We start from the raw sequence: 26,970 nt of genomic DNA on the forward strand, positions 1-26,970 counted from the left end.
ATGGTTTTTTGGTTTCATTTGGAGTAAAATCATGGTTAATTTTAAAATCACAACAAACGTAGGCTATGAGACAACTCGCCTCATCCTGACATTTATGAAAACACCTTTGTCTTGAGACAGTTCAACAATTCAGTCAAAACTAAAATAATTCAAAGTTGGATTTACAACAAGTATTCAAATTGGTGAGTGTGTGTTTTGAGCTAGCATAGCAGTTAGCATGTTAAACGTGTGCATGTTTGAAGTAAATGCCTACTGTGAATTTTCGGTTCGTGAAAGCGCACCCTGGTGGACATGGGCTATAGGTCATCTGCATTGCTGTAGCAGACCATCTCCACAATTTTATAAAAAATGTACCAAGTACTTTAGTTTAGTTTTTATTTATAATTCAATATAAAGTGCAGTCTAGTAGATTACACTACAGCCTACAGACAGAGCTGGATTACTTTCAAATTGTAATCCATTACTGATTCCAAAATTCATGACAAAAATTGTAGTTACGTAATCCATTACATTACACATTTCAGGTAATATAATCAGACTACTTAGATTACTTTTTTATTACGTTTTTCACATTGATTTAAATAGGATTTATCTTGCACACTGTAAAAAAAATCGTAAAAAAAAAAAAAGGTCAAATGACTGGAAGCTACGGCTGCTGAACAAAAAACATAAAATTACAGTAAAATATCTTAATTGAAATAAAGTGCAAAAACAATAATTCTACAGAAATTTTCATTAAAGGTTTTACAGAAAAAAAACTGTTATTTTACAGATTTCTCTTTGTTTCAATTACGGTATTTTACTGTAATTTCACGGTTTTTGTTTGGCAGCCGTAGCTGCCAGTCATTTGACCATTTTTTACGGGCCTTTTGTTTTTTTACAGTGTATCATAATCTATCAAATAATGTTAGAAATCCCCTTAGTCCACTTTACAAGTACATTCTTGAGCTTACAGAACAACACATAACCACACAAAGCCTCTTTGCCTGTCGCAGCTTTGGCAGAGCTTTCCTTTTTTGGCACACAGGCATTTGACAAATTAGACCAAAAGTAAACACGATTATGTAAATGTATGACAAAATCAAATTATGCACTTTTCCAAAAGCGTCTTTGTTTGGCTCGGTTATTCTCCTACAATAACGTGGACCCCACAGGGCCATTGTAAATTGGGTTATGCACAATTTTTGGAGAGGGTGTCATTGGTAAGTAGATGTTTATTTTTTTGACTATAACACAAGAGACCCGCATAATATTTATTGACTTGCAAAGTCCCCAAGACTTTCAATAGTGATATATAGAATTGAACGCTAATAAATCTTACTCTAACAACTTGTAGATTCTCTTCTGTGGAGCCTTGGACTGAATAACTAACTGAATATCGAACATCATGGTACAGGAGATCTGCGTTTTTCTATTTTCCCTGACTGCTCTTGGTGTCCTTTATACTATGAACAATGTTCCAGCATTTCAAGAGTGAGTATTCTTGTAAGAATAACCTCTTTGGTCACATCAATTGCATTTGTTTAATAGCAGTCCATCTGTATCTGTACTTTAAATTTGACTCTCATTTAGACATTGTTATGGAGAGCATAGGTTATAATATAAGGATAATTAGTAGACTTTAAAGCAGCACTATGTAACTTTTGGCGCTCTAGCGGTTAATAAACAGAACTGCACACATCCCGCGGAAGAACATTCCAACCGGAGCTACTTCTCTAAGTTTATGTCTATGGCGATTCACGCAGGTATGTGTTACTCCGCATCGGTGACGAGCCGACCAGGCTACAATAGTCCACATATAAGTACTTATTATAAGTGTACCGTAGTGATACGGAATAAGACAAGAACACGGTTGGAAGATGAATTCATGATGTACTCGCTCATTATATACATTTTGCACATTTTGAACACAGAGAAAGTTACATAGTGCTGCTTTAAGTAGTCTATGAAAGTATGAAGTAGCATGCATGCTAACACTCATTTGAACAAAAGGAGATTTTTTTATGATGCAGTTTTTGTCATAATTTATTGGTGATTGTATGTTTTTTAAATGTAAGCTGGAAATTTCAGACTTTCAAGCAAATAAGAACACTGTAAAAAAAAAAAAAAATCTTGTTAAAGTCCCCCTGGAACTGGAACTAAAAAGATCAAGTACTCTAATCTTACTCTAATAACTTGCAAATATTCTCAAGCATTGCAGATCCTCTAGTAGATTAGAGTTTACACAGAACGAACTGAGTTGAATGAACAACGGGACCGTTTACACGAGAAACGACAGGCAGGGGTATTGAAAAACGCAAGGTCTACGTCCTAACAAACCGTTTAAAAACACGGCAAAAGCAGTCAAACTAGGCCCAATAGTCAAAGACATCATTCTAGTGCATATAAAAGAAACAATGGAACGCAAAAGCACTTTTATTTGGATGGTAGGCCTATTTATGTAGCCTGCTGTTGCACAGTACCTGTCTCGACCGTGGGACTGTCTGCAAGCAGGTTTCAACAAACCGTCAAAGATGCAAAGAGCTGAGGTGTAAATAAAACGTAACTTCTATACTTAATAACTGTAAACAGTTTACAGTGTGACAGAGTTTTAAATAGGATGGCTAAATGTAAAGCTGCTGGACTAATGACCTTTGATTACATTAATTAATTCTACTTACGATAGATGTGAATAACCAAAAGTATGTCACATGATCACTTTCATACCTCACAATCGTTTTTTTCCCCCGTTAGCCAACTCATAGTGATACAAACAGACTTCCTTTTCTTATGCAAAAAGAAAACTATGTTGTGCGTAATGCTGAATAAATGTAGGCTACTGTAACTGAAGAATAAACAGATATGGGAAGTGGAACTTAGATGATATTGTACTTGATTTTTGTCATTGTATAGCCTACATCCCGATAAATACAACTGTCAGATAGGACTATATGTATCGTACTGTACATTAATGAACAATAAAAAAGGAGCCTAATAAAGCTGAAAAAATATATTGTTCCTTCATGAAAAACTGCACTGAATATTGCTCAGGTTTGGTTTAATAAAAATTAAATAAAAATAAATAAATAAAAATAAAAATCTCCAATAACATACATCCCGACAAATACAACTGTCAGATAATAAAAAAGGAGCCTAATAAAGCTGAAAAAATATATTGTTCCTTCATGAAAAACTGCACCGAATATTGCTCAGGTTTGGTTTAATAAAAATTAAATAAAAATAAATAAATAAAAATAAAAATCTCCAATAACATACATTACCAGCACTTAAAATATATTATATAGGTATAATTAAATGTATTTAAATTGTATAACGAAACACAAAACAATCAATTAAATAGCAACAATGTAAAAGCTGACATGTACAAACCAACAGAAACTAGCTTACGAAAATTAACCATGGTTTTATTGTAGTAAAAGTGTAGAAACCATGTTTTTTTTGGCATATTGATTACTATTTGTATTACCACAGTTTTACTGCAAATACCATGGTTAAACTATGGTTAGTGTAGCGAGACCATGGTTAATTTGTGGTTGCCAAGATTTAACTATAGTAACCATGGTTTTTTGGTTTCATTTGGAGTAAAATCATGGTTAATTTTAAAATCACAACAAACGTAGGCTATGAGACAACTCGCCTCATCCTGACATTTATGAAAACACCTTTGTCTTGAGACAGTTCAACAATTCAGTCAAAACTAAAATAATTCAAAGTTGGATTTACAACAAGTATTCAAATTGGTGAGTGTGTGTTTTGAGCTAGCATAGCAGTTAGCATGTTAAACGTGTGCATGTTTGAAGTAAATGCCTACTGTGAATTTTCGGTTCGTGAAAGCGCACCCTGGTGGACATGGGCTATAGGTCATCTGCATTGCTGTAGCAGACCATCTCCACAATTTTATAAAAAATGTACCAAGTACTTTAGTTTAGTTTTTATTTATAATTCAATATAAAGTGCAGTCTAGTAGATTACACTACAGCCTACAGACAGAGCTGGATTACTTTCAAATTGTAATCCATTACTGATTCCAAAATTCATGACAAAAATTGTAGTTACGTAATCCATTACATTACACATTTCAGGTAATATAATCAGACTACTTAGATTACTTTTTTATTACGTTTTTCACATTGATTTAAATAGGATTTATCTTGCACACTGTAAAAAAAATCGTAAAAAAAAAAAAGGTAAAATGACTGGAAGCTACGGCTGCTGAACAAAAAACATAAAATTACAGTAAAATATCTTAATTGAAATAAAGTGCAAAAACAATAATTCTACAGAAATTTTCATTAAAGGTTTTACAGAAAAAAAACTGTTATTTTACAGATTTCTCTTTGTTTCAATTATGGTATTTTACTTTAATTTCACGGTTTTTGTTTGGCAGCCGTAGCTGCCAGTCATTTGACCATTTTTTACGGGCCTTTTGTTTTTTTACAGTGTATCATAATCTATCAAATAATGTTAGAAATCCCCTTAGTCCACTTTACAAGTACATTCTTGAGCTTACAGAACAACACATAACCACACAAAGCCTCTTTGCCTGTCGCGGCTTTGGCAGAGCTTTCCTTTTTTGGCACACAGGCATTTGACAAATTAGACCAAAAGTAAACATGATTATGTAAATGTATGACAAAATCAAATTATGTACTTTTCCAAAAGCGCCTTTGTTTGGCTCGATTATTCTCCTACAATAACGCGGCCCCCACAGGGCCATTGTAAATTGGGTTATGCACAATTTTTGGAGAGGGTGTCCTTGGTAAGTAGATGTTAATTTTCAACTATAACACAAGAGGCCTGCATAATATTTATTGACTTGAAAAGTCCCCAAGACTTTCAAGATATATTGAACACTAATATTGTTAATCTTACTCTAACAACTTGTAGATTATCTTCTGTGGAGCCTTGGATTGAATAACTAACTGAATAGCGAACATCATGGTACAGGAGATGTGTTTTTCTATTTTCCCTGACGGCTCTTGGTGTCCTTTACACTATGAATGTTCCAGCATTTCAAGAGTGAGTATTCTTGTAACGTATAAGGCTAATGTAATTATTTCTTATCAAAAAGCACAAAAACTTGCCTAAAGTGTTAATAATTTAAAAAATAACCTCTTTGGTCACATTAATTGCATTTGTTTAATAGGAGTCCTGCCGTTTAAATTTGAGTCTTTTTAGATATTGTACTATGGAGAACATAGCTTATATTACAAGGATAATTAAAGGAATAGTTGTAGAATTCATTCATTAAATATGGTGATCTTTGAAGATTATTACTCAAATGTCTCTTATTTCTTTATCTCTTCCACTTGAGGGCAGTGAAAGCATATGGTATTATTCACAAAATAACAGTCAGACATTGATTTAAAGCATTTCTGTTATTAATTTCATAAAAATGTAAAAACAAAATGTAATTGATTTGTTCTAAACTGAGGGCAGTGAAAGCATATGGTATTATTCACAAAATAACAGTCAGACATTGATTTAAAGCATTTCTGTTATTAATTTCATAAAAATGTAAAAACAAAATGTAATTGATTTGTTCTAAACTCAAGCTACTGCTTTTATTGATAGAAAAAAAACAATATATTTTTTTATAATTAATATTGTAGAAACTACAGCCTGACAAAAACAAAATATTAAATTCACAACATTACACCCATTTAAATGATGTAGGAGCTCCAAAGCAGTACAAGCCAAGAAAACTGAAGGTCAAAGGTAAACGACAACAATTAGTGATGTCTGATTGCAGAATCATTCTTGTGAGTCAGTTACTTTTAATGAATCAGCTGAAATGGTTCACAATTGATGCAAATTATACATATTTAAAAAATCTTTAAAAAAAATTTAAATAAGCTGTATATATATATATACACATATATACACATACACACACATATACACACACACACACACACACACATATATATATATATATATATATAAACAACAAAAATAGTCCAATAATCAAAATCAATAAAGGTCATCGAAAAGTGGTATTTCACTGTACTGCTATGCCAACATTTATTCATTTTAAACAACCATTGTCTCTGTTGGAGGCTGTATTGACTCTCATGTTGACAATAAGACATGTTCTCTGTCTGAATAGCTCCTCATACAACAGTAATCATGTCTCAGTAAGGCAGGATGGTTGTCATGTGCTCCCCCATCTCATTTGGTGCTCTGGGTGTCGGAATAATTACAGTTCTCTCTGCCAAACCATTCATCTCTGCTCACTTACTGAAGACAGGAAAGAAAATGGCCGAATACACATAGGTGTGTAGTAATTGGGGACAAGTCGCTATGCAAAATTAATCCGAAATGAATTTATTAAAGTATGGCGTCCTTTAAGATAGGCTTGAAGGGCATATTCTTGATTAAAAAATATTTAATACTTATCAATGCTACTATGATAATAGTAACAATAATAGGTATACTTGTTAAAAAAAAGGTCCGTTTCAAGCGCGTTCAAGATTTTAGCTCCCTCTAGTGGTGAAAATCTTTTTCAACGTTCCACTGTTTCTTTTTTGATCCCTCCGCTCTTTAGCCTCTTAATTTTCCTCATTCTTACTGTTTTTTCTGTCTTTCCTTTAAAACACTTGTCTTTGTATGTCAGTGTTGTCAGAAGAGAAATCGTGAACATTTCGTACCCTGCAAACTCGTGAAAACTTTGCGCAAAATGATTGACAGGATGAAATCTGACCCAGTAGCCTATTTTTAGACTATTTACATGGTCAGTCACAGCAAGTTAAATCTGATATTATGTTCACTCATATTCGTAATATTTTGCATTTACAGGCCAGTGGTTATTCTGGAAACTGGGGTGGCTGTTCTTGTGGCGGTGTTCCTCTTGGTCTACCTCGCTACTCGCTACAATCCTTCAAAAGATCCTTTGTTCTAGGGTATGAGCTCTGACACTGATTTGATTGGTTAACTCTTGAAATATGCAGCATATCCTCATTTCTTTCTGACCCTCAAATAAATAAAACGACATGAATCGATCAGAAATATGGTCTCAAAAGTCTCAAAACACCAATTTTTTTCTGTTTAAGGTTACATACATCTGCATGAATTATTTAAAAGGATAGTTCACCCAACAATGGAAATTCTGTCATTAATTACTCACCCTCATGTCGTTTCAAACCCGTAAGACCTTCATTCATCTTTGGAACACAAATTAAGATATTTTTGATGAAATCCGAGAGTTTTCTGACCCTGCATAGACAGCAACACAACTTCCACGGTCAAGGCTCAGAAAGGTAGAAAGGACATCATTAAAATAGTCCATGTGACAGCAGTGGTTCAACCGTAATTTTACGAAGCTACGACAATACTCTTTGTGCGCAAAGAAAACAAAAACAATGACTTTATTCAACAATTTCTTCTCCATGTCAGTCATAAATGCGAGTTCACGAGACACACGTACCTTTCTGCATTTTGAACGTGTCAGTGGCATTTCTGTGAAGATGAACGAAGGTCTTATGAGTTTGGAACGGTTGAGTAATTAATGACAGAATTTTCATTTTTGGGTTAACTATCCCTTTAATTGTTTTGTTGCTGCACTGAATGATGCAATTTAAACTCATTAGTATCGGTGGAATGCAGATACTGGCATTTCATTGACATTTTCTCTCACCGTATTAAAGGTTCAGGGATGTTTACACAAAAACCAGTGGAAGTTGTGGTGACACCTGCACAATTTTCCGAAAAAAGGGGGGGAAAATGGCCATTTCCCCCACCAAAATGTTTACAATGCCAGACAAAAAATTACAAAATGCTTCTGCGACACATGGTATGTATACAAACTTAAAACATAATCTGAAAAGAATACGCTTTATGAAAGGTTAGTTTAAAAATCTCCAAATCAATAAACGCAAACTCTTGTGCATTGCCAATCTGCCTCGTATTAGGACACAATAGAAAAATGTGAGCTTTTGCAATGTAATGCTAGAAATTTAGCTTAAGATAGTGGAGTTATTATGGGTTAGAGTGACTGAGAGGTGACAATGTCATCTGACACAGCATGTCATTTCACCCCGCCGTGATGAAGGAGACGATAGTTCCATTATCGCACCTGTAATGCAGGTAAACTAAACCAAGACCCCTATGGATTAAAAGGGCTCAGGGAGAAAAAGGGAAGCGAGAAAGACAGAAAGTGAGAACGTCAGTATCAGACTGTGCATCTGTGCTCAGCGGATGGCAATACAGCACTTCTCATTGAGCCGTTATATCTACGAAGCTGTCAGTCAGATACTCGTGGACGCAAGAAGAATGGCACTGGACAATATCTAGTCTAGTAACCCAACCATGAAATTGGATACAAGAAAAGTATTTGTTACAATAACACACCTGTCTTTACTTTTACACCCACGGTTTCCTTCAAAATAAGCTATGAATTCCATCTTGAAAACTTTGCTCGGAAAAGAAGATTGTTAAAGGAATATTTCACCTAAATTGAAACTTATCAGTTAGGCTACAATCATGTCGAGCTTTTCGAGCTTTACAGCTCACCATTTATCTATATGAAAAAGAGCAGCGTGAACATTCCCCTAAACTTCGCCATTGTGTTCCAATGGAGTCATATGGTTTTGGAACGACATGAGAGTGAAGTAAATGATGACAGATTTTTCATGTCTACGTGAACTATTCTGTTAAATCCGGTGTCTGAGCTTTCAGTGGTGACATTTATAGTCATTATATTTGCCTCCATGCTCAAGAATGTTCCTTCTTCATGTCCCCTGCCACTCATTATTTGTCACCCAGACGCTTAGGAAATGCCACATGGGGTATTTGCTGTCTCCGCAAAGTGCCCTTTTGGCACAGCTGCACTTTAAACCTGAAAAAAAAAACACCACATGGCTCCAAATATAAATTTCTTGTTCACACCTCCACTCGCAGATATCATTATCCTCTTCCACCTTGCCAGAAATCAATAGTCGGTAAGAGTGAAATCTTTTTAATAAAGACGAGAATAAAGGTGGACTAGTCAACTCTTAATAGAGCAGTTGAGCGCTGCAACATCTTATTAGTGAGGTTTTTCTCTCGGCACATCACAGAAGGCTTAGAGTTAAAGGCAGAGTAAGTGATTTTTCAAAAACACTTTAGAAAACTGATTCGGGCCGAATCGCAAAACAAACTTGTAGCCAATCAGCAATAAGGGGCGTGTCTACTTTTGATGTCGAGGAGAGCGCGTTCAGTGCATGGAACGGACATTAGCCGAGCCGAGCGACAGAAAGATAGAGATGGCGGATAAATATCGGATCAGCTTTCCAGCGCTGGAGAGAACTCAAGGAGCGGAGGCCTGCGATCGGACGCCGAGGTTGCTTTGTTTCTTCTCAATAGGTGAGTAACACCGTGTCTACAACAGCTAAAATCTGCCTACACTGGACGCGATCAAACGACCGTTGAAAACCATTTAAAATTTGTGTCAGCAGGTCATAAATAGAACCCAGCAGCAGCTTTCTGTCGGGGATTTGTTGCGCCGCGCCGCTCACGTCCGTAGACACGGTGTAACATTGGTTTTGCTTTGTTTCACAGAACTAATCGTTGCCTGGGTTGCGCACGTATATGTGGGCGGAGCTATCAAAATAGGGGCAAGACCCTTTTGGGGTAGGGGCGTGTTTGTTTTGGTGATTTCAAATATCAACATTGGCTACCAGAAATCACTTACTCTGCCTTTAAAGACGAAAACATTTCAATTCAGCGTTTTGAAAGCGCCAATGAAGCCGAGCTCATAATCCCACTAGGGAGAGATGCGTTTTCTTGCAAAGCCTGCAATTAAAACTGTTTAATTTCTCTTTCATTATAGACAAGAGCAGTATGTCACTTTCTGAGGACGAAAATGTTCTATTGTTTGATTTTCAGGCCAGTTTTGCATAATGTTAATTATACATGACATTTGCATACGAGAATGTGGAAAATATATAACCATCCAATCATGTGACTTACTGTACAATATTCCACTTATTGCATGATAGATTCACCAAATAAATAAATAAGTGCATGTTTGAATATTAATTTCAGTTCAAATTATGTTGTAATCTTACCTTAAAAATTAGTCTACAATGTAGCCTAAAAAACAGTCAACCAAGAGAATTGATATACAGTACAGCATTGTTATTGAAATTCTCCATATTCACTAGCTCATTACAAATATGAGACCACTGAATGTCACCATGGGCCAATCAGAATCGAGTATTCCATAGGACCGCACAAAATTGACCAATCAGAATCAAGTATTCCATAGGACCACACACAATTGACCAGTCAGAATCAAGTATTCCATAGGACCACACACAATTGACCAGTCAGAATCAGTATTCTATCAAAATATCAGGGGCAAGTTCAAGCTCAAACCAGTGTGCACCGTTTTGCTACGGTTTCCGGTTTGAACGACATGTTTCCTGGAAACGGTGTGCAACGGGTTTTGAGATGTGTTTTCTCTTGTTTGGTGGGTGTGTCAAACATGTCAGCCAAAAAACGTTTTGCACCGTTTTTGTCGGGGCTGAACGCAGCCCAGGTGACCAAAAGTAAAAATTGGAAAGCCGCAATGAAGGCATGTCTCACTTACGAAACATACACTACAACATCTAAAGCACGTACATTTTAACACTAAACAAAAGAAAAGACTGTTATTGTGTACTGTATGCATAATATATTTTTTTTGTTCAGTTTTTGCAGAGTTTTCCTTCACGTGTGTCATTGACCTCACGAGCACTCTAGAATACGATGGCTTCACCACAGGGTTCATGGAGTTCTACCAGAAAACGGTCAGTATCATGAAGAGAAAGCAGAGTTGATGTTATCGATTACCCAGTCTAAACCTGTCTGACGATGGTATTGCTGGTTCTCCAGGGGGAGCCGTATCTTGGGACACCGTACGCTATCATGATGTGCTACTGATGGTATAGCGCACTTCATCCTCTACCTGATGCTAATACACCGCATGTCAAACAAGTTTGTAAATTATGTCTACTCTGTACGCTATTCAGTACAGTAGTCAAAGATGTAAATGATATGTCTAGTCTGCCATTTTTTAAAGGTTGTTTCATGTTGTAAAATCTATGTTAAGAAGTTTTATTTAAGTAAAAATGGGTAAAAGGATTGAAATAACGTTTCGACACTATCTGGCAAGAACATGACATGAAAGTACATGCTGTGATGTTTAAAAGGAGGTGGATTTTCCTAAATGAGTGTTTCCTATCATCCCAGGCAACAATACCGCACACTGGGTCTTTTCTGGGCTGGATAGCTGTGCGCCAACATGATTGTGTTTGTACCTGGAATCGTGGTTGGTAAGTCAAAGTAAATAAACGATCACAAATTCCTGCTGAACATTACATAAGATGCTACTCAAATACGTTTTATATGCAGGTAAATATGGCTCCGAGATCCATCCTGCCTTCTGACTCAACATGCCTTTTCTGTTGGTGCCCATATGGGGAGCGGTTTCCTTGTTCTCCAGGCCAAGGGATATGCCTCTTGTGGGAGCATCCAAGGTGAAGAACCAGACACTGTTGACATTGGTCAGTGGTTAGTATTTTCTCTACAGAATCAGTAATGGTGCTTGTATCCATCAGGCTGAACGTGAGCAGAAAAAGCCTTGATCTGGCGCCCCCTGGATCTTCTCTTTGTTGTTTATCTAGTGGCTGCCATGGGATATCTTTAGAGGATTGGTAAGTTGGTGCTCACCATACGCTTGCGTATGATCTCCAAAATTAATTCTGTTGGGACAAAGAAATTCATATCTTTATCCATATAGGCCGTTCTTGATTGCCTGTTAGAAATCCTCAACAGATATGTGACAGAGTATGAACCAAGGATCCTGCGGGCTTCCCCAAAGTTACGGTGAGTACATTTTCACATACTCTCAAGTAATTACATTCAGTCAGTTTTAGGCCAACACATTCAGGCTTCTTAATAGCCTAAGCTTTATAGCATTAAGCTCCTCTAAATGACTGTACGGTAGGTATTACTCATCATTAGCACTCAATAAGGTGGGTGGCTTATTGTCACCTTGGGTAGTCCACAAATATCCCCTCTGTCTCAGCCCAAGCACAAAGGTATCAAGGGTACCTTTGTTTTTGTTTAGATTGGGGTTGTAGCTTGGTCAATAGGTTATCAAAAGTCCTTGTTCTAGCTGGAACCCTGGCACAATGGTGGCCCATCGATCAGGCAGGAGATGTGCTGTGACTTGATAAGCTAATCCCACCCATGAGTCCTGGCTGAGCCCCTCCATCAACCCAAACAAGGAGAGAGTGTGACATGTGTGGTAATGTGTTTGATAAGGAACGAGGGCGCGCCAACACGTATGTTTGTACAGAGGACAGAAACCTGCATCGATCGCATAATACCTGTGCACTCAGGTGCTGGTGAGAATATTTATATAGTATGTATAGGGCAGGGTAAATTCCTTGTAATGTTTCTACTGAAATTCCAATTCAACATCTGTGACTGATTCCATTCTAATTGCAACTCACAATTGAAAGTGCTTACTTTATATATAAAACAATAGTGTATATTATTTTATACATAAAATTATGTATATTTAATATTTTATTTTAAATGTATATACATGTATTTAAATGTATAAATGTACATGTATAATATATATTATAGTATATATATATATACTGTATATATATATATATATATATATATATACAGTATATATATATATACTATAATATATATTATACATGTACATTTATACATTTAAATACATGTATATACATTTAAAATAAAATATTAAATATACATAATTTTATGTATAAAATAATATACACTATTGTTTTATATATAAAGTAAGCACTTTCAATTGTGAGTTGCAATTAGAATGGAATCAGTCACAGATGTTGAATTGGAATTTCAGTAGAAACATTACAAGGAATTTACCCTGCCCTATACATACTATATAAATATTCTCACCAGCACCTGAGTGCACAGGTATTATGCGATCGATGCAGGTTTCTGTCCTCTGTACAAACATACGTGTTGGCGCGCCCTCGTTCCTTATCAAACACATTACCACACATGTCACACTCTCTCCTTGTTTGGGTTGATGGAGGGGCTCAGCCAGGACTCATGGGTGGGATTAGCTTATCAAGTCACAGCACATCTCCTGCCTGATCGATGGGCCACCATTGTGCCAGGGTTCCAGCTAGAACAAGGACTTTTGATAACCTATTGACCAAGCTACAACCCCAATCTAAACAAAAACAAAGGTACCCTTGATACCTTTGTGCTTGGGCTGAGACAGAGGGTATATATATATATATATATACTATTTGTGTAATACTTAATTGTTATAAATATTAAAATATTAGTTATTTTAATTTTATTAATTATTATTTATTTTTGTAATAAAATATTAAATAGATGGTATTTATTACCATTTTTATGTTTGAATTTTCATTTTATTAATCATTATTTATATTTATACCCAAATAGCTGCTTTTTCTATATTTATATTAGGTTATAGGTTGTATAAGTAAATTTTTTATTACACATATTTATACACAAACACACACACACATTTAATACACAATAAATAAACGGAACTTATAATAAATAAATGAACTATAATTCTATAAACTCATAAACACACTTCAATATATATATACACTACCGTTCAAAAGTTTGGGATCAGTAAGATTTTAAATATTTTTTACCGAAGTTTCTTGTGCTAATCAAGGCTGTATTTATTTGATCAAAAATACAGAAAAAATTTGGTTTTGAGACTTTAGTCTTTGCAACTTTACAGATCTTCTTTATGCACCAAGAGCTTGTAACACTCCAAAGAGAAAGGAAAAATTGAAATCGCATCATATGACCCCTTTAAAATATTTATTTGTAACTTGATATACATATAAAATAAGCAGTTACACAGATATATTTTAGTAATTTATAGTTAAATATACATATCTAAAGATGTATCTGAATTTCTGGGCAAACATGACTTTCACAGCTTGTTATGACTTTCTTGAAAGACACCATGTGCCGTGCAACACAACCAGGCTCTGTTTAGGGTCTAATCATGGGTAATGTGCCCATGTTTGTGTTTTTAAGCCTCAATAAGTATGAATGATTGTGTGAACTCAATGCAGTCGGGCCGATCTGTATTCAGCGGGAGTGCATTGCTGCGGCAGCGCTGGTGCCCTTGGGGATTGAGTTGGACTGCATTAATTTGCCATCAAAGCACTGGTGTGTAGAGGCAAGGCGTGTAGTGTTGACACACAGATTGAAATAATACTTGTTGCACGATGTCTTTTCGTCTCCAGATCTTGCTGCTCCTGTTCCATGCGCTTCCAATGCTGGGTTCATTTGCATATGGGCTTTGCACACCTGGCTGCACTTGGATGCTTGATTGGACGGTATATTTTGCAGGTTTCATTTTACAGGTAAGACATGAAAAATGTCTCCAATATTTAGTCAAAGCTGTGAGAAGAGAGCAAGAAAACATCTGTTAGAAACTGTAAATTCTATGTCTAAGGTTCAAGTTAGAAACAACCATTGAGGTATACTGTATTTCCTCCATAGTTTCGGGCAGAATCTAGAGATTTCTGTCTACTGTATGCTGATGTTATAGAAAGGCACCATCAAACAGTATCACGATCAAAGCCTTGGTCTGAACAAGCTCATCCAGCACCCCTTTAATTCCCAGTATGAGGCCTGAGCAGTCAGCATTCCTAATCAAAGACCTCCAGTAGAACAGGACTTCACTGGAGTTTCAATGTAGATCTCCAGCTCGACATACTAATGAACGCCTCCTCAAAGCTGAGAGGACGTCATTGCAGTCCATTCATCTCTACTTACCCATAGGCAGAGAGGCCTCTAAAATACATTACAAGGTCTTGGATGAGACCTCATTGTGCCCTTATCATTGAACTTTACAAAAGTACAATATAAAACTAGATTCTTGGATTTCATTAAGGGAATATGAGTGGTGTTTGGCTGTAGAGAACTTGCAGCCACAGTCCTAGGATTTGTGTTGGTATGTGGGTGCTATGGGGTGTGTTAGCCAACTATGATCGCAAGTTTCGTCATTACCAACATAGTCCAATGATTCAGTGTTTCCTGAAATCATAGTTCCAATGAACATTCGCAAACAGTATCATAAACAGGCATGATTGGAACTACAGCTCTCAGCAGTGGTTAGAAGCATGGCATATTGTTTGACATGTGGACTTAGATTGTATACACACCACCGTTTCTGAATAGTGGACACGTGAATAAATACATAAGCCAGCGGTGTCCAATCCTGATCCTGGAGAACCGCTGCCCTGCAGAATTTAGCTCCAATTCGATTTAAAGGGATAGTTCACCATAGTTCAGTACTTACTCTCATGTCGTTCCAAACCCGTAAGACCTTCGTTCATCTTCAGAACACAAATTAAGATATTTTTGATGAAATCCGAGAGCTTTCTGACTCTGCATAGACAGCAACACAACTGACACGGTCAAGGCTCAGAAAGTTAGTAAGAACATTGTTAAAATATTCCATCAGTGTTTCAACCTTAATTTTATGAAGCTACGAGAATACTTTTTTTGTGCGCAAAAAAACAAACAAAAATAATGACTTTATTCAACAATTACTTCTCTTCTCCTCTCTTCTCCTCTCCTCTCCTCTCCTCTCTTCTCTTCGGTGTACATTCACAACAGTACCATGATGCATGCGTTTGCATTCCTTTCCTTGCAATCAAGGCGCAGCGCATCTGGTTTCTGTCAAAACGCCAGAACATGCGTCGTGGTACTGTAGTAAACGTACGTTGAAGACTGACACGGAAGAGAAGAAGAAGTTTTCATTGCACACAAAAAGTATTCTCGTAGCTTTATAAAAGTAAGGTTGAACCACTGATGGACTATTTTATCGATGTCCTTACCAACTTTCTGGGTCTTGAACGTGTCAGTTATGTTGCTGTCTATGCAGGGTCAGAAAGTTCTCAGATTTCATCAAAAATATCTTAATTTGTGTTCCGAAGATGAACGAAGGTCTAACGGGTTTAGAATGACATGAGGGTGAGTAATTAATGACAGAATTTCCATTTTTTGGGGTGAACTATTCCTTTAAGCAACGAGTTATGTCATTGTATGGGAAATGCACCCCTAGGTGGTTGTGTTTTGGCTCAAGTCAAGGTGACCAAAAGTCCTTCCCTCAATTTAGTGGATTTTTTCACCTGTTTTTTCATTTACCAGGTGAAAATTGTCTTATCGATTATATAAAACTCTCACCCACAAAAACAACATCTTGTGCTTCTGTCCACCACAGTGCCAGTGGTCTCATGCTGGAGCGTCGCTGCACCCACGCACGGCAGAAATGTACAGGATTCCCGTCACAACCCCGGTGCCCGTCCTCCTCCTCAACCTGCTGTATGCGGCCGGTCCTGTACTTCTTAATGAGAAGAAATTAAATTAAATCGATTGAAAAAAAACATACAAAAAAACATTGACCTTGAAGGAATAGTTCACACAAGTATTGAAGTTCCGTCATCATTAACTCATGCTGGGTGAACTATTCCTTAAGAAAGAGTGCATTTAAAATTGTGTTAAATCGGCACAGCTGTGTTCCAGTGGGTTCCTGTTAATTTGGTAATCATGTAGGTTACAGGACCTTGCTTTTGAAACGTCTTGATTGTGTCACTTACCAGAGCTACGGCTGTTACTGAATTCCTCAGGAGAAAAACAACTCTAAATCGCAAGAAGTCGAGATCATTAAACCACGGCTTGTTCTACCTGTCTTGAGACAACAAGACCTTTAACACTGCAGTTTATTAGCCTTCTGTCCTTCACTGTAAAAATCTCATGTGCTGCAACTAGAGGTCTCTTATTACGGTGTATTTTCCTAGTTCTATCCATCTGTTCCACACAAATTTCACATTTACATCTTAAATGTAACACATGCCAGAACGTTCTCTTGAATAATTGACTGGTCTCATAGGTAATAAAATATTATCCTACAAGATCTTCATCTGGATACGCTGTATGTACATGATCAAGTCAGCAGGGTTGAGTTCTACAACTACTAACCTTAAAAGCAATCCTTGCTCAGCAGCTTTTTCATGCTGATGAGGAGCAACGCACAAAATTTCTGCTTGCACACACAAACAGCGCTCTGTGTGGCATCAAATCAGTTCCAGTGGAATTAGTACAGAAATCTGTCAAGCCTAGCGGATAATTTCGGGCGAATTCCAAACGGCTTTTTTGCGCCCTTGAAGGGCACTTCGGGAAGGGGGCGCCATTTGTAGGGACGTTCCAAACGAAAGTGAACAACTGAATCCCTTCACGAAGGGCCCTTCCAGAAGGGAACATGCGATGGTCACTTCACAGAAGTGATTTCGGTTTGTGATCATGTGATCTTCAGTTAGGAGATCTTGCAATCTTTTCTTAGGAGATCTTGCAATGCTTTTTAAAGTAAAGTTGGGGTTGATTTCGACTTCACATACTAACGAAAATAGAATAGGCTAATTAAATTTGTCTATTTTAATGTAAGACAAAATATTTTTTCCTCAGTGATAGAAATATGATTTAAGACGGTAGTGTAAGCAAGTTTAAGCACGTTTCGTTTGAAAAATTCATTTCAGTGTTGACATATGTGGAGGTCATAATGTATTATATTAGAAATTTCAGTATAGGGGAAACTAGGGGTAATTAGTGCCTTTTTCCTCCAATGAATATTTTTCAGGTTTGGTTTATTTTTAAAAAGTCAGTTATAAATAAGCTATTGAACACATTGAAAATTGTTGATACAGTTCATTGAACACATATACTTACAGCAATAGTTGTCACAATGAAATGAATAGGCCATTAAACAGCCTTTGCCTTTCAATACAACTGAAACCTATAAAAAGATTTAAGAAACTGTAAAAATGCAGAATTTTATATACAAAAATGATCAAATCACTGTTTTGGCCAACAATGTAATGTAACTAGCTATAACACTTAAAACGTGTCAACTCACCATTTTATTCAAAATATCTGTCAAAGGATCCAAATACTGTAACAAAAACATACGAAATAAGTAGTAATAAAGGAGAAGTCAAGCTTTGAATGGAAAAACAAAATATTACACATATTATTGTAATTAATTGCAATAATGTGTAAAATTGCTCAAAAAATAAACTGATTAAAAAAATCAATAAACCCATATGAAGAGTTTATTTGCAAAAACAGATAATGCCGTTTTTAAAAAATGTTCAAAAATCATGTTTTTTTAAAATCCTGCATTCCAATTAATATCAATCAAACTGCAGCTGGGTTGTTTTGATTAAATAATAACAACTAAAGAAATACAGCTAACTAACACAGTAAAAACATGATAACACAATAAAACATTATTTATGAAAATTAATAAAAACGGAGTTATCTGTTTTTTTTGCAAAGAAACTCTTCATATAACTTATAGGCTAGTGCATTAGTTATGGATACTTAGCCTAGCATACTAAATGGCTTCTTGCATTAATTCGCAAAGTCTAGTCATTTTAGTCTCAGTATCTTATAAATACTTACCAGCAGTCACTACGTGCTAAATTAAAATGTAATTGTAACTTTTAGAGCAGGAGAGAGAAAAAAAAAATGTTTTGATTAAATAATAATAACTAAAGAAATACAGCTAACTAACACAATAAAAACATGATAACACAATAAAACATTATTTATGAAAATTAATAAAAACGGAGTTATCTGTTTTTTTGCAAAGAAACTCTTCATATAACTTATAGGCTAGTGCATTAGTTATGGATACTTAGCCTAGCATACTAAATGGCTTCTTGCATTAATTCGCAAAGTCTAGTCATTTTAGTCTCAGTATCTTATAAATACTTACCAGCAGTCACTGCATGCTAAATTAAAATGTAATTGTAACTTTTAGAGCAGGAGAGAGAAAAAAAAAAGCTTTGGAGGATGCGGGCATCGATCCCGCTACCTCTCGCATGCTAAGCGAGCGCTCTACCATCTGAGCTAATTCCCCTTCCGGTACACTACATCTGGTATGCAAGTATGTAACATAAGTCCGAAACTCTACTTAGCTCTCTTTTAACATTCCCTCTCACAGTACATTTATTAATTATAGACCAGATACGACATTATATTATCATAGTTTCACGACACAATACACTCTATTTATCAGATATCCAGTCTCAAAACCTACTTGCCAGTTCACATAATGAAAGGGTCTGAAGTAGTTAAAAATAAGTTAAGGTTATTCGAGTTTACATATTCACGACAAAGTTACTAAATAAACTACTGAGTAAAGCTACAAACATTGAGTCTGCGAATAAATTCGCACAATCTGCAACATACGCAACCGTAAACAAAGCTAGCTATACAAAATAAGTTACAACTTAAAAGTACACCGTCCGATAAAAGACGAGGAACCCTCTTTGTTACCACCAGTATATCAGCCTAGCACTAAGAGCTTTTCTTCAGTCGTAGTGTAAATGAGAGTCTTCCAGTGCTGACACCGTCAGCTGCAGTGTGATGAGACGCGACAGACGACATCTGCAGTGAAACCGAGTCAGAACCGGGACAGCTGCGCCGGAACGCCTGTCAGTGCACTGGAGCAATATTACTTCATATTACCCTCTCAACATAAAACGCGTCCTCTCATGATGTTGGTGAGTTCAGACTGCATGTGTGTGGGTTTTACTACGGTAACCTTGATAATGCGCAGTGCATTGCGGTAGGGGATGCTCAAAGATGCTGTAAGGGGAGTTGAGGATGATGATGATGTATGATTCCGTTGTGTCGTCTATATATAATGTGTTTGGGCTGGTTTCAGTGCTGCATAGTGTGTGTATGTGTGGTCTGGATCATGTTACACAAAAGAAGATGGGAAAAAGGCCTACATTTGTAAAGCAATTCTGTATGACTTCGTTCAGACAGCAGACATCTGATTATTTTGCCATAACAGATTTCTAGACTCTACCTAATGTTTGCAAAACGGATCCAAACCACATTCATATGTATCATGCTGGTATATACATCATTATAAATGCAGTAGATTTAGATCAGATATTGCCCACATTGTTTGATTTAGTCAAAAATGAACAAAACCAAGCTCATCTGTGTGCAATGTGCCATTGTTCTGTGTGTGTGTGTGTGTGTGTTTTTAAAGATCTTGTGCTTGGAAACCATTACCTGCACGCTGTTGTTCCTTTCACCCTTTGTGACCACCTACCCAGCTGACTTGGAGAAAGGACGGAGGAGAGTGGTTCATGTAATGGGTAAGAACTTCTTCTGTGCCGCTTTATACCAGGTGTCCCAGATCACAATGTACATAAGGCAAATCTGCAAATGCAGCGTAAGCAGAAGAAGGTTATGATACCTACCGACAACCGCCTACTTGTAGAAAAACGTTTTGCAACTCTGTTAAACATGCAACCAACAAATAAATACCATTATTGTGTAAGTGCAGTGATATTCAGAGCACTTAATGTAAATTTTGACAGTCAGAGACCACTCCACCCACGAGAGTGATCTTCAGTGTATAACCTCACTTTGCAAGTTCAGTGTCAGTCCACCAGTGGTATTAAAAGAAAATCTCTTACGATCCCCAACTGAAGTGGCTACTCGAAGCTCAAGTAGGATTTAAAAGCAATATGCAACATCTGATAGTTGTTGCATATTTATATTGCAGGTAAACTTTATAATCAGTTTTAAGTCAACTAGGTCGCATTTCTTCATTTGGTATTCATTTTTATGTAAGCAAGAAAAAAGGTCATTAATTGAAGCTGTTGCACTAGCTGTCTTCTAACAGCATGGTCCCAACATTTACTTGGCAGCTGCAAATTACTTTCAAAAAGTCTGTGGTTACAGTGACATTGCTTTCAGTTTAGACCCTTTGCTTCGGATGAAATACTGGTTCTTTGGCTGTCTCTGGCTGAATTAATGATTTGACGTTTGGCAACCCTGCTTTCAAAAGAAAAGGTGTTGTGGTAACAAACATTTCAGAGTGCCAGGTATCCAGCTGACAGTTTAAATGAGCAGATGTCAAAGCTGATTACGGCCCTTGAGGTCTGTCCGGAAAATCTTGGATCGCTATCAGAGAAGGTATTGTTTGATAGCTGTGTTTCACACTTTTAAGACTTGGTGGCTTGGAGATCCAGCTATGCTTCAAGTGCCTTTGAGCAGCCTTCAGACAAAAGCAAAGGATTCTGTGGGAAATAAAAGAAAAGGTGAAGGATTTAAGCATTTTCAATGTCTTTTTTAATGCCATAGTTATTAATTTTTCTTAGCTGGTTTTAAGATCAGATGCTTATTTAGCGCAACAGGTAAAGCTAAGGTACTCAGCAAGAGGGCCGCATCTGCATTACAGTTGGCACTCTTAAAGGATATTCATGCAATATGCAGATTTTAGATTGATGTGACGTGTCGGTTCACTCAATTGAAAGGGACACAGCACAAAGAATACTAAAAGATTTGGCTATATTTGAAATGAAAATGACCCTATTTGCATATGAACTGCATGAAAAATAAAAACAAAAAAAATTGCATAGTTTTCCACAGTCCCATAAAGTTAATTTTCACCCAAACCTTATTCGGCAAAGTCTCAAAACCTTTAAGAAAATTTTAGTTAAAAATAGGGTAAATTCCAGTCAAATTGACAGTCAGTCTCAAATGTAAAAAATTCAACTGAAATTCATATTCAAATATAATTGCAACACTTTGAATTTAATTCGGTTTGAATGTGGCCCTGCTGAAGTTTCTGAAGGTGCTAGGAACTCAAAAGTTATGGGACTGATTCCCAGGTACACACTGATAAGGATAATTCATAGAGTGTAAAGTGGAAACTTCTTTCTCTTTTTCCCTAGAGGATGATACAGGGGCAGTGATAGTCCAGACTGCTCCAGGTAAGGTGGTCACTCATCGCGGTGGCACTATCACCCTTCCCTGCCGTTACCACCATGAACCAGAGGACGTCGACCGTAATCGCATCCGCATAAAATGGACGAAGGTTTCCGATGCTTTCCAGTTTGAAGACGTGTTTGTAGCGCTGGGGCGACAACAGAAGACGTTTGGGTCCTACCGTGGTCGAGTGTCTCTGGAACGGGCAGGGCCAGGAGATGCTTCAGTTATTATTCACAACATCACCTTGCAAGACTACGGCCGCTACGAGTGTGAGGTCACCAATGACATGGAGGACGACACGGGATTTGTCAATCTAGACCTTGAAGGTCAGGGAACTGGTCTTGGTTGTAGTAACTAAGGGTGCTTTCACACCTGGCCTGTTGTTTCGGAACCTGGCATGCTTCCCCCCCCTTAGCTCGGTTCGTTTGGGCATATGTGAACATGGCAATCGCGCTCGGATCCGCACCAAAACAATCGGTCCGAGATCGCCTGAACAAGGTGGTCTCGGCTCGATTGAAAACGAACTCTGGAGCGCGTTCGGTTGTAGTGAGAAAGCAATCTGATCTAACGGACCAACGAACTAGGCTATATCACGATGTATGATGGGTAATTACGTAAGTTCCATGAAAAGCATCAGCTTTGTTGTTTTGCAAATACCTCAAAATGAACCTGTGAATGTCTGTGGGTGAGCACGTCTTCGCCATTCAAAATCAAAGCGCGCTTTTTCATTTTATAATGCCGTCTTATTGCTCTTCTTTGTAGTAGGTGCATTTTAAAAATGTTTTCCCGATGAATCCTGGACTCATAATCATAATCCTGGATCATAAAATGATAAATTAATATAACGACAGCTACAAAAAAACCCCCAACAATAAGCCCACAAAGCTGTTGTCGTTCTATCCTGATTGATAACAGCTATGAGTGGAATCCCGGAAAATAAACGGTGGAACTTTGACCAATGAGAGAACAGTTTACTCTCACGTGACTTGTATTAACAAATTTGGCCCGTTTAGAAACTTTGCCGTGTGAAAGCGAACCGCACCAAGAATAAAAAGCAACATTGTAATAATTTTAATGTGTTCCCATACTACCCTCCATCCGGACGCTACAAGCTGAACTACCACCAGGCAGAGGAAGTGTGCCGACAGCAAGATGCAATTCTGGCCTCTCATGCGCAACTCCACAAGGCTTGGCTTGAGGGGTTGGACTGGTGCAACGCCGGCTGGTTAGAGGACGGCTCGGTCCAGTACCCCATCTCTCATCCTCGAGACCAATGTGGCCACAAGGATAGCCCTCCCGGGGTCCGCAACTATGGCTATAGGCACAAAGAAGATGAACGCTATGATTCTTTTTGCTTTACCTCAAACCTCAACGGTGAGTGTTTACCTAGGTTGGAATTGCTTATTAGAGATCTTTTCCGGCCTGAGGCTGTTGGACCAGGTTCCTGTTGAGAAGGTCCTCCTGCTTCTCCTTTCACTGCCTTCCGTTTGATACCTATCCAATAAATGGTGCCAGTGCCACAAATGAAGGAGTCTTAACTGAGCAATGCATCAATTCCTGGAAAATTGGCCAAATCAAATCAGATTTCAGGGAAACTATGATTTAGTACAGCTTCTGGGGTGCAGAGTCACTTTGTGACCATGCGGGAATATTAGGCGTTTGCACAGTTGATTTTGTCTTCAGGAAGAAAACGGTATTTTTGGCCCTGGTTCAGACCATTTGTTACTAAGTGCTGTATGATCCAGTGGGTACACAAGACTTGCCCAGTTCTTCAGACCCACTCACAGTCAAGTCATTGAGAGCCAAAAGGCTTTTCTTTTGTCCCCCAAGTGGGCTATTGGAGAGGACAGTTTGTCCTGAAATTTTTATAGCTAGGGCAATTTTCAATAATACCCCTACACTGACCAGCTGAAATTTAGTGAATGGCCCAGTGGGAAATATGAGACAATGTGCTGCCCTAACAGTCAGCCGTCACATAAACAAACAGAAAATCAATGAATGACTTCTGAAAAACTGGTGGTGGTCTGAAATATTTAAAATGCATTGCTATTTCATCATGATGAAGGCAGGCTTTGAAATCATGATCCAAATTTCGAGATCTTCCGCAGTGAAATGTCTACTTTCCGGAAGAATTTCATTAGCATTTTTGACGAAACATTCAACTGGAACATTTTTCTTTCTGTGCTACTCCAGTGAGTCAGACATTTATGGCAAGCTGTTGTATAGTCTTCTCACAGCTTTTGTTGTTTTTCATAAAATTGTGTTTCTCTTGCAGGACGTGCTTACTTCCTCAAACGTTTTAAGAAGGTAAACTACCTCGAGGCAGTAAAGGCATGTCAACGTGACGATGCAGTGATTGCCAAAGTTGGACAACTATACGCCGCATGGAAGATCCAGCTCTTGGACCGTTGTGAGGCGGGCTGGGTGGAAGATGGCAGCATCCGTTACCCCATCGTCAATCCTCGGGCCCGCTGCGGGGGCCCAGAACCTGGTGTCCGAAACCTAGGTTTCCCTGATAAAAAGTTCCGCCTCTACGGAGTCTACTGCTTCCGCAGGAACACTGATGTCCAGTCAACACAGGCTCCAAAAGAAACCACAACCAAACCGGCTAACAGCACCAGAAGCATCTGAAAGTGCACAATACTAGTTACTAGCATCATGGCTTCTGTGTTTGACAGACAAGGCTTTTTGCACACCTGCTAGGCTTGCGCTGAACTCGGGGCATAATTGAGCTTGTATAATTTCACACACTTGCTTGAAATGAGGTGTCAGTCATCTCTAAATTGAGAAAGTCAGCAACTTTTCTCCTCAGAGACATTAGTTTCGCCGTATACCCTGCATGCAGAATTTAGCCTTCAGGTTTTCAATTTGTTTTATTTTGCTGTTTCCCAGGGACAAAAGACAAAAGACAAAAGTGACTTTAATTAGCGCTAAGAAAGCAGGAAAGCTAATTTAGCCTTATAATGAGTATAGCACATTAGCAATAGCCCTCAATGACCTGATGATGAGAAAGTGATAATGGACAAAACTTCATCAGATGCTAGCATGAACTGGCTAGCTTGGCTGGGCTTAGCTTGCTTATTAAAATGAACTTTCACAGTTGTTGCCATCCAAGCAAGTAGCAAAACTGATTAGCTGTGCCAATTACTATGCACATAACACTAGACACTCATTTTTGATACGTTTTGAATGACCTTGCAAGCAATAACAGAATTAGGCATGACATTTTCTAGATGTTTATTACAGTGATAAAGCTAAAATATTGTGAATGGCAGACTTACATCAGCTGCTTTACTACTTCTTAGTGGTTGATTGCACTGTCCATTCAGTATTGCACAATATTGTCTATGATGATGCATTTTAGATTAAAGTTATTTACCTGTTCGCGTTTGCCTGTCAATTTTCTAAACGACTGTGGATGCAGGGCACAGAATTGCTTGTAAACACAAAAGCTTGACCTCTGACACAAAAAGGGAAGGAAAACCTGATGTCACCGGTAACCATGACGATATATGGATGAATATGGCTCTAACAAATTGCACATTGCTATTTTGGTTTGTCTTGGGCACAAGCTCCCGGCGATGCTGCACTTTGTGTCTACAGTCTGCAAAACACTTGAGAAAATGTTTGTTGCTTTGCCAGAATCACATATGTGACCCTTACATTTCCATAGTAACAGCTATAATGAGGCCTCATGAATTTCAAAGAAAAGCAACAGTCATTTGTTAAACTGCTGATATTAGGCTGTTTACTCTGATAGGTTTTATTATATGCTCAGCATTTCTGGTTGTATTTAGCACCCTGTAGCCAATTTTAATGCAAGATTCTAAACATTTTAAACAATACAGAAAAAAACACAACTCTGAACATTATATAATGAGTACTAAACTATATACAATACTATTTCTTAGAAACACAAAAACTGCTTAAAAACAGTAAACGACAGTAAAAAGCTAACTTCTGTTAGAAATTGGCATTATATCACATATGTTGTGGTAGTCTCATGAGAAGAAGATGGAGTATAAAAAGACAATCTAAATTTTTTCTTCTCTTTAGATGGTTGCATTATCTTTCATTGGATAGATTTAATCTTCCCTCAACATGAAAAAGTCCAAATTAATTGACCCTTAACAACTGAGCAAGTCCTCTTGGGCAAACCGAACTGAATCAGATCTCAAAAGGTGCCATATTTGTCTAATTTCTTACCTGCTGACAGGAAAAAACTAAGTGAAAATTGAACACTCAGACATCATGTACTATCCAGGCACAAGGTGTCAAATCATTTGCTCATCTATTCTGAAAGCGAAAATGCTGTGCGATTTGAAAGGAAGTCTATCTGTTAGCATTCCCATCTCAGCAGGAGCTAACAGAGACAAACCCCTTGGTTAAGACAGTGTTAATCACATAGAAATCAAGTCATAATGATTCTTGTATAAAAGATAATACATACATATGTAACGGAGGCCAGCTAGTAAGTGCTGTCTAGATAAACCTCATTCCCATGATCTCAAAGCATGATCTGATGCTAGAGGCTATGGTCTTTAGCATCCTTGTTAGCATGCTCACTTTCCATGCTGGAAACACTGGTTCAAATCCTGCTCTGAGGGAGGTGAGTAGAACTGGAGGGGTTACACTGGTGCCATGATCTGGATTGAAAGTGATGTTTAGGGGGGTGAGGTGTAATGTCCTTGTTAGCGAGCCCACCTCCCATGCCGGAAACCACAGTTCGAATCCTGCTTGGAGTGAGCAAGGCAAGTATAACCGGAGGGGCTATACATAAACTGAAAAGTAGGGCTGTCACGATTCCTCGATTCAATTCAAGTACTCAATTCTAAAAAAAAAAAAATTGACTGCAATTTGCCTGTGTCGAGTAAACGGCAAAATACCGGAAGTGGCGCATTCCACGGACGTGAATCCATAAAACGCATTATTAGACCATTTTCCAAGGCTGCATGATATATTAAACCCATTTAAAAATCATAATAAAGCATAATGCTATTGTGAATTCACAAATGCTACAATTCAATTAAATAAATATATGCGATGTAGGTTTAATATATGCGCTTTCATTTTTAGTTGTGTAACGTTACATGTGTGTCAAAGTGGCTGCATTGACAGTAAATGCTG

General features: G+C 37.6%; 1 protein-coding gene, 1 long non-coding RNA gene, 1 other non-coding gene and 1 pseudogene across 5 annotated transcripts; 2 read left to right on the plus strand and 2 right to left on the minus strand.

Moving 5' to 3' along the window:
* The first annotated feature begins 1,114 nt into the window (after positions 1 to 1,114).
* Positions 1,115 to 17,199, plus strand: LOC107728549 (transmembrane 6 superfamily member 2-like; annotated as a pseudogene).
* LOC107728550 (uncharacterized) lies at positions 14,360 to 17,989 on the minus strand. Of its 3 annotated transcripts, none has more exons than XR_001638487.1 (4): positions 17,957 to 17,989; positions 17,770 to 17,836; positions 16,235 to 16,387; positions 14,360 to 14,436 (listed from the first exon to the last, which is right to left on the minus strand). It is a non-coding gene; the product is annotated as an uncharacterized LOC107728550 (long non-coding RNA). The 3 variants fall into 3 exon arrangements; XR_001638486.1 differs by having other exon boundaries at positions 16,235 to 16,390; XR_001638488.1 differs by having other exon boundaries at positions 16,231 to 16,390.
* Positions 17,990 to 18,891: 902 nt separating this feature from the next.
* trnaa-agc (transfer RNA alanine (anticodon AGC)) lies at positions 18,892 to 18,964 on the minus strand. Its single transcript has one exon. It is a non-coding gene; the product is annotated as a tRNA-Ala (tRNA).
* A 490-nt stretch (positions 18,965 to 19,454) lies between these two features.
* On the plus strand, positions 19,455 to 25,201 carry LOC107728536 (hyaluronan and proteoglycan link protein 4-like; the record flags this gene model as incomplete). The annotated part of the gene is made up of 5 exons (XM_016538740.1): positions 19,455 to 19,610; positions 20,111 to 20,219; positions 21,807 to 22,174; positions 22,920 to 23,217; positions 24,119 to 25,201. Coding segments are annotated over 5 exons (1,287 nt in total), but the record flags the coding sequence as incomplete, so codon positions are not given.
* Positions 25,202 to 26,970: the final 1,769 nt, after the last annotated feature.

The sequence above is a fragment of the Sinocyclocheilus rhinocerous genome, unplaced genomic scaffold (genome assembly GCF_001515625.1).
Source record: "Sinocyclocheilus rhinocerous isolate Xijiao unplaced genomic scaffold, SAMN03320098_v1.1 scaffold1238, whole genome shotgun sequence".
Lineage (NCBI taxonomy): Eukaryota > Metazoa > Chordata > Actinopteri > Cypriniformes > Cyprinidae > Sinocyclocheilus > Sinocyclocheilus rhinocerous.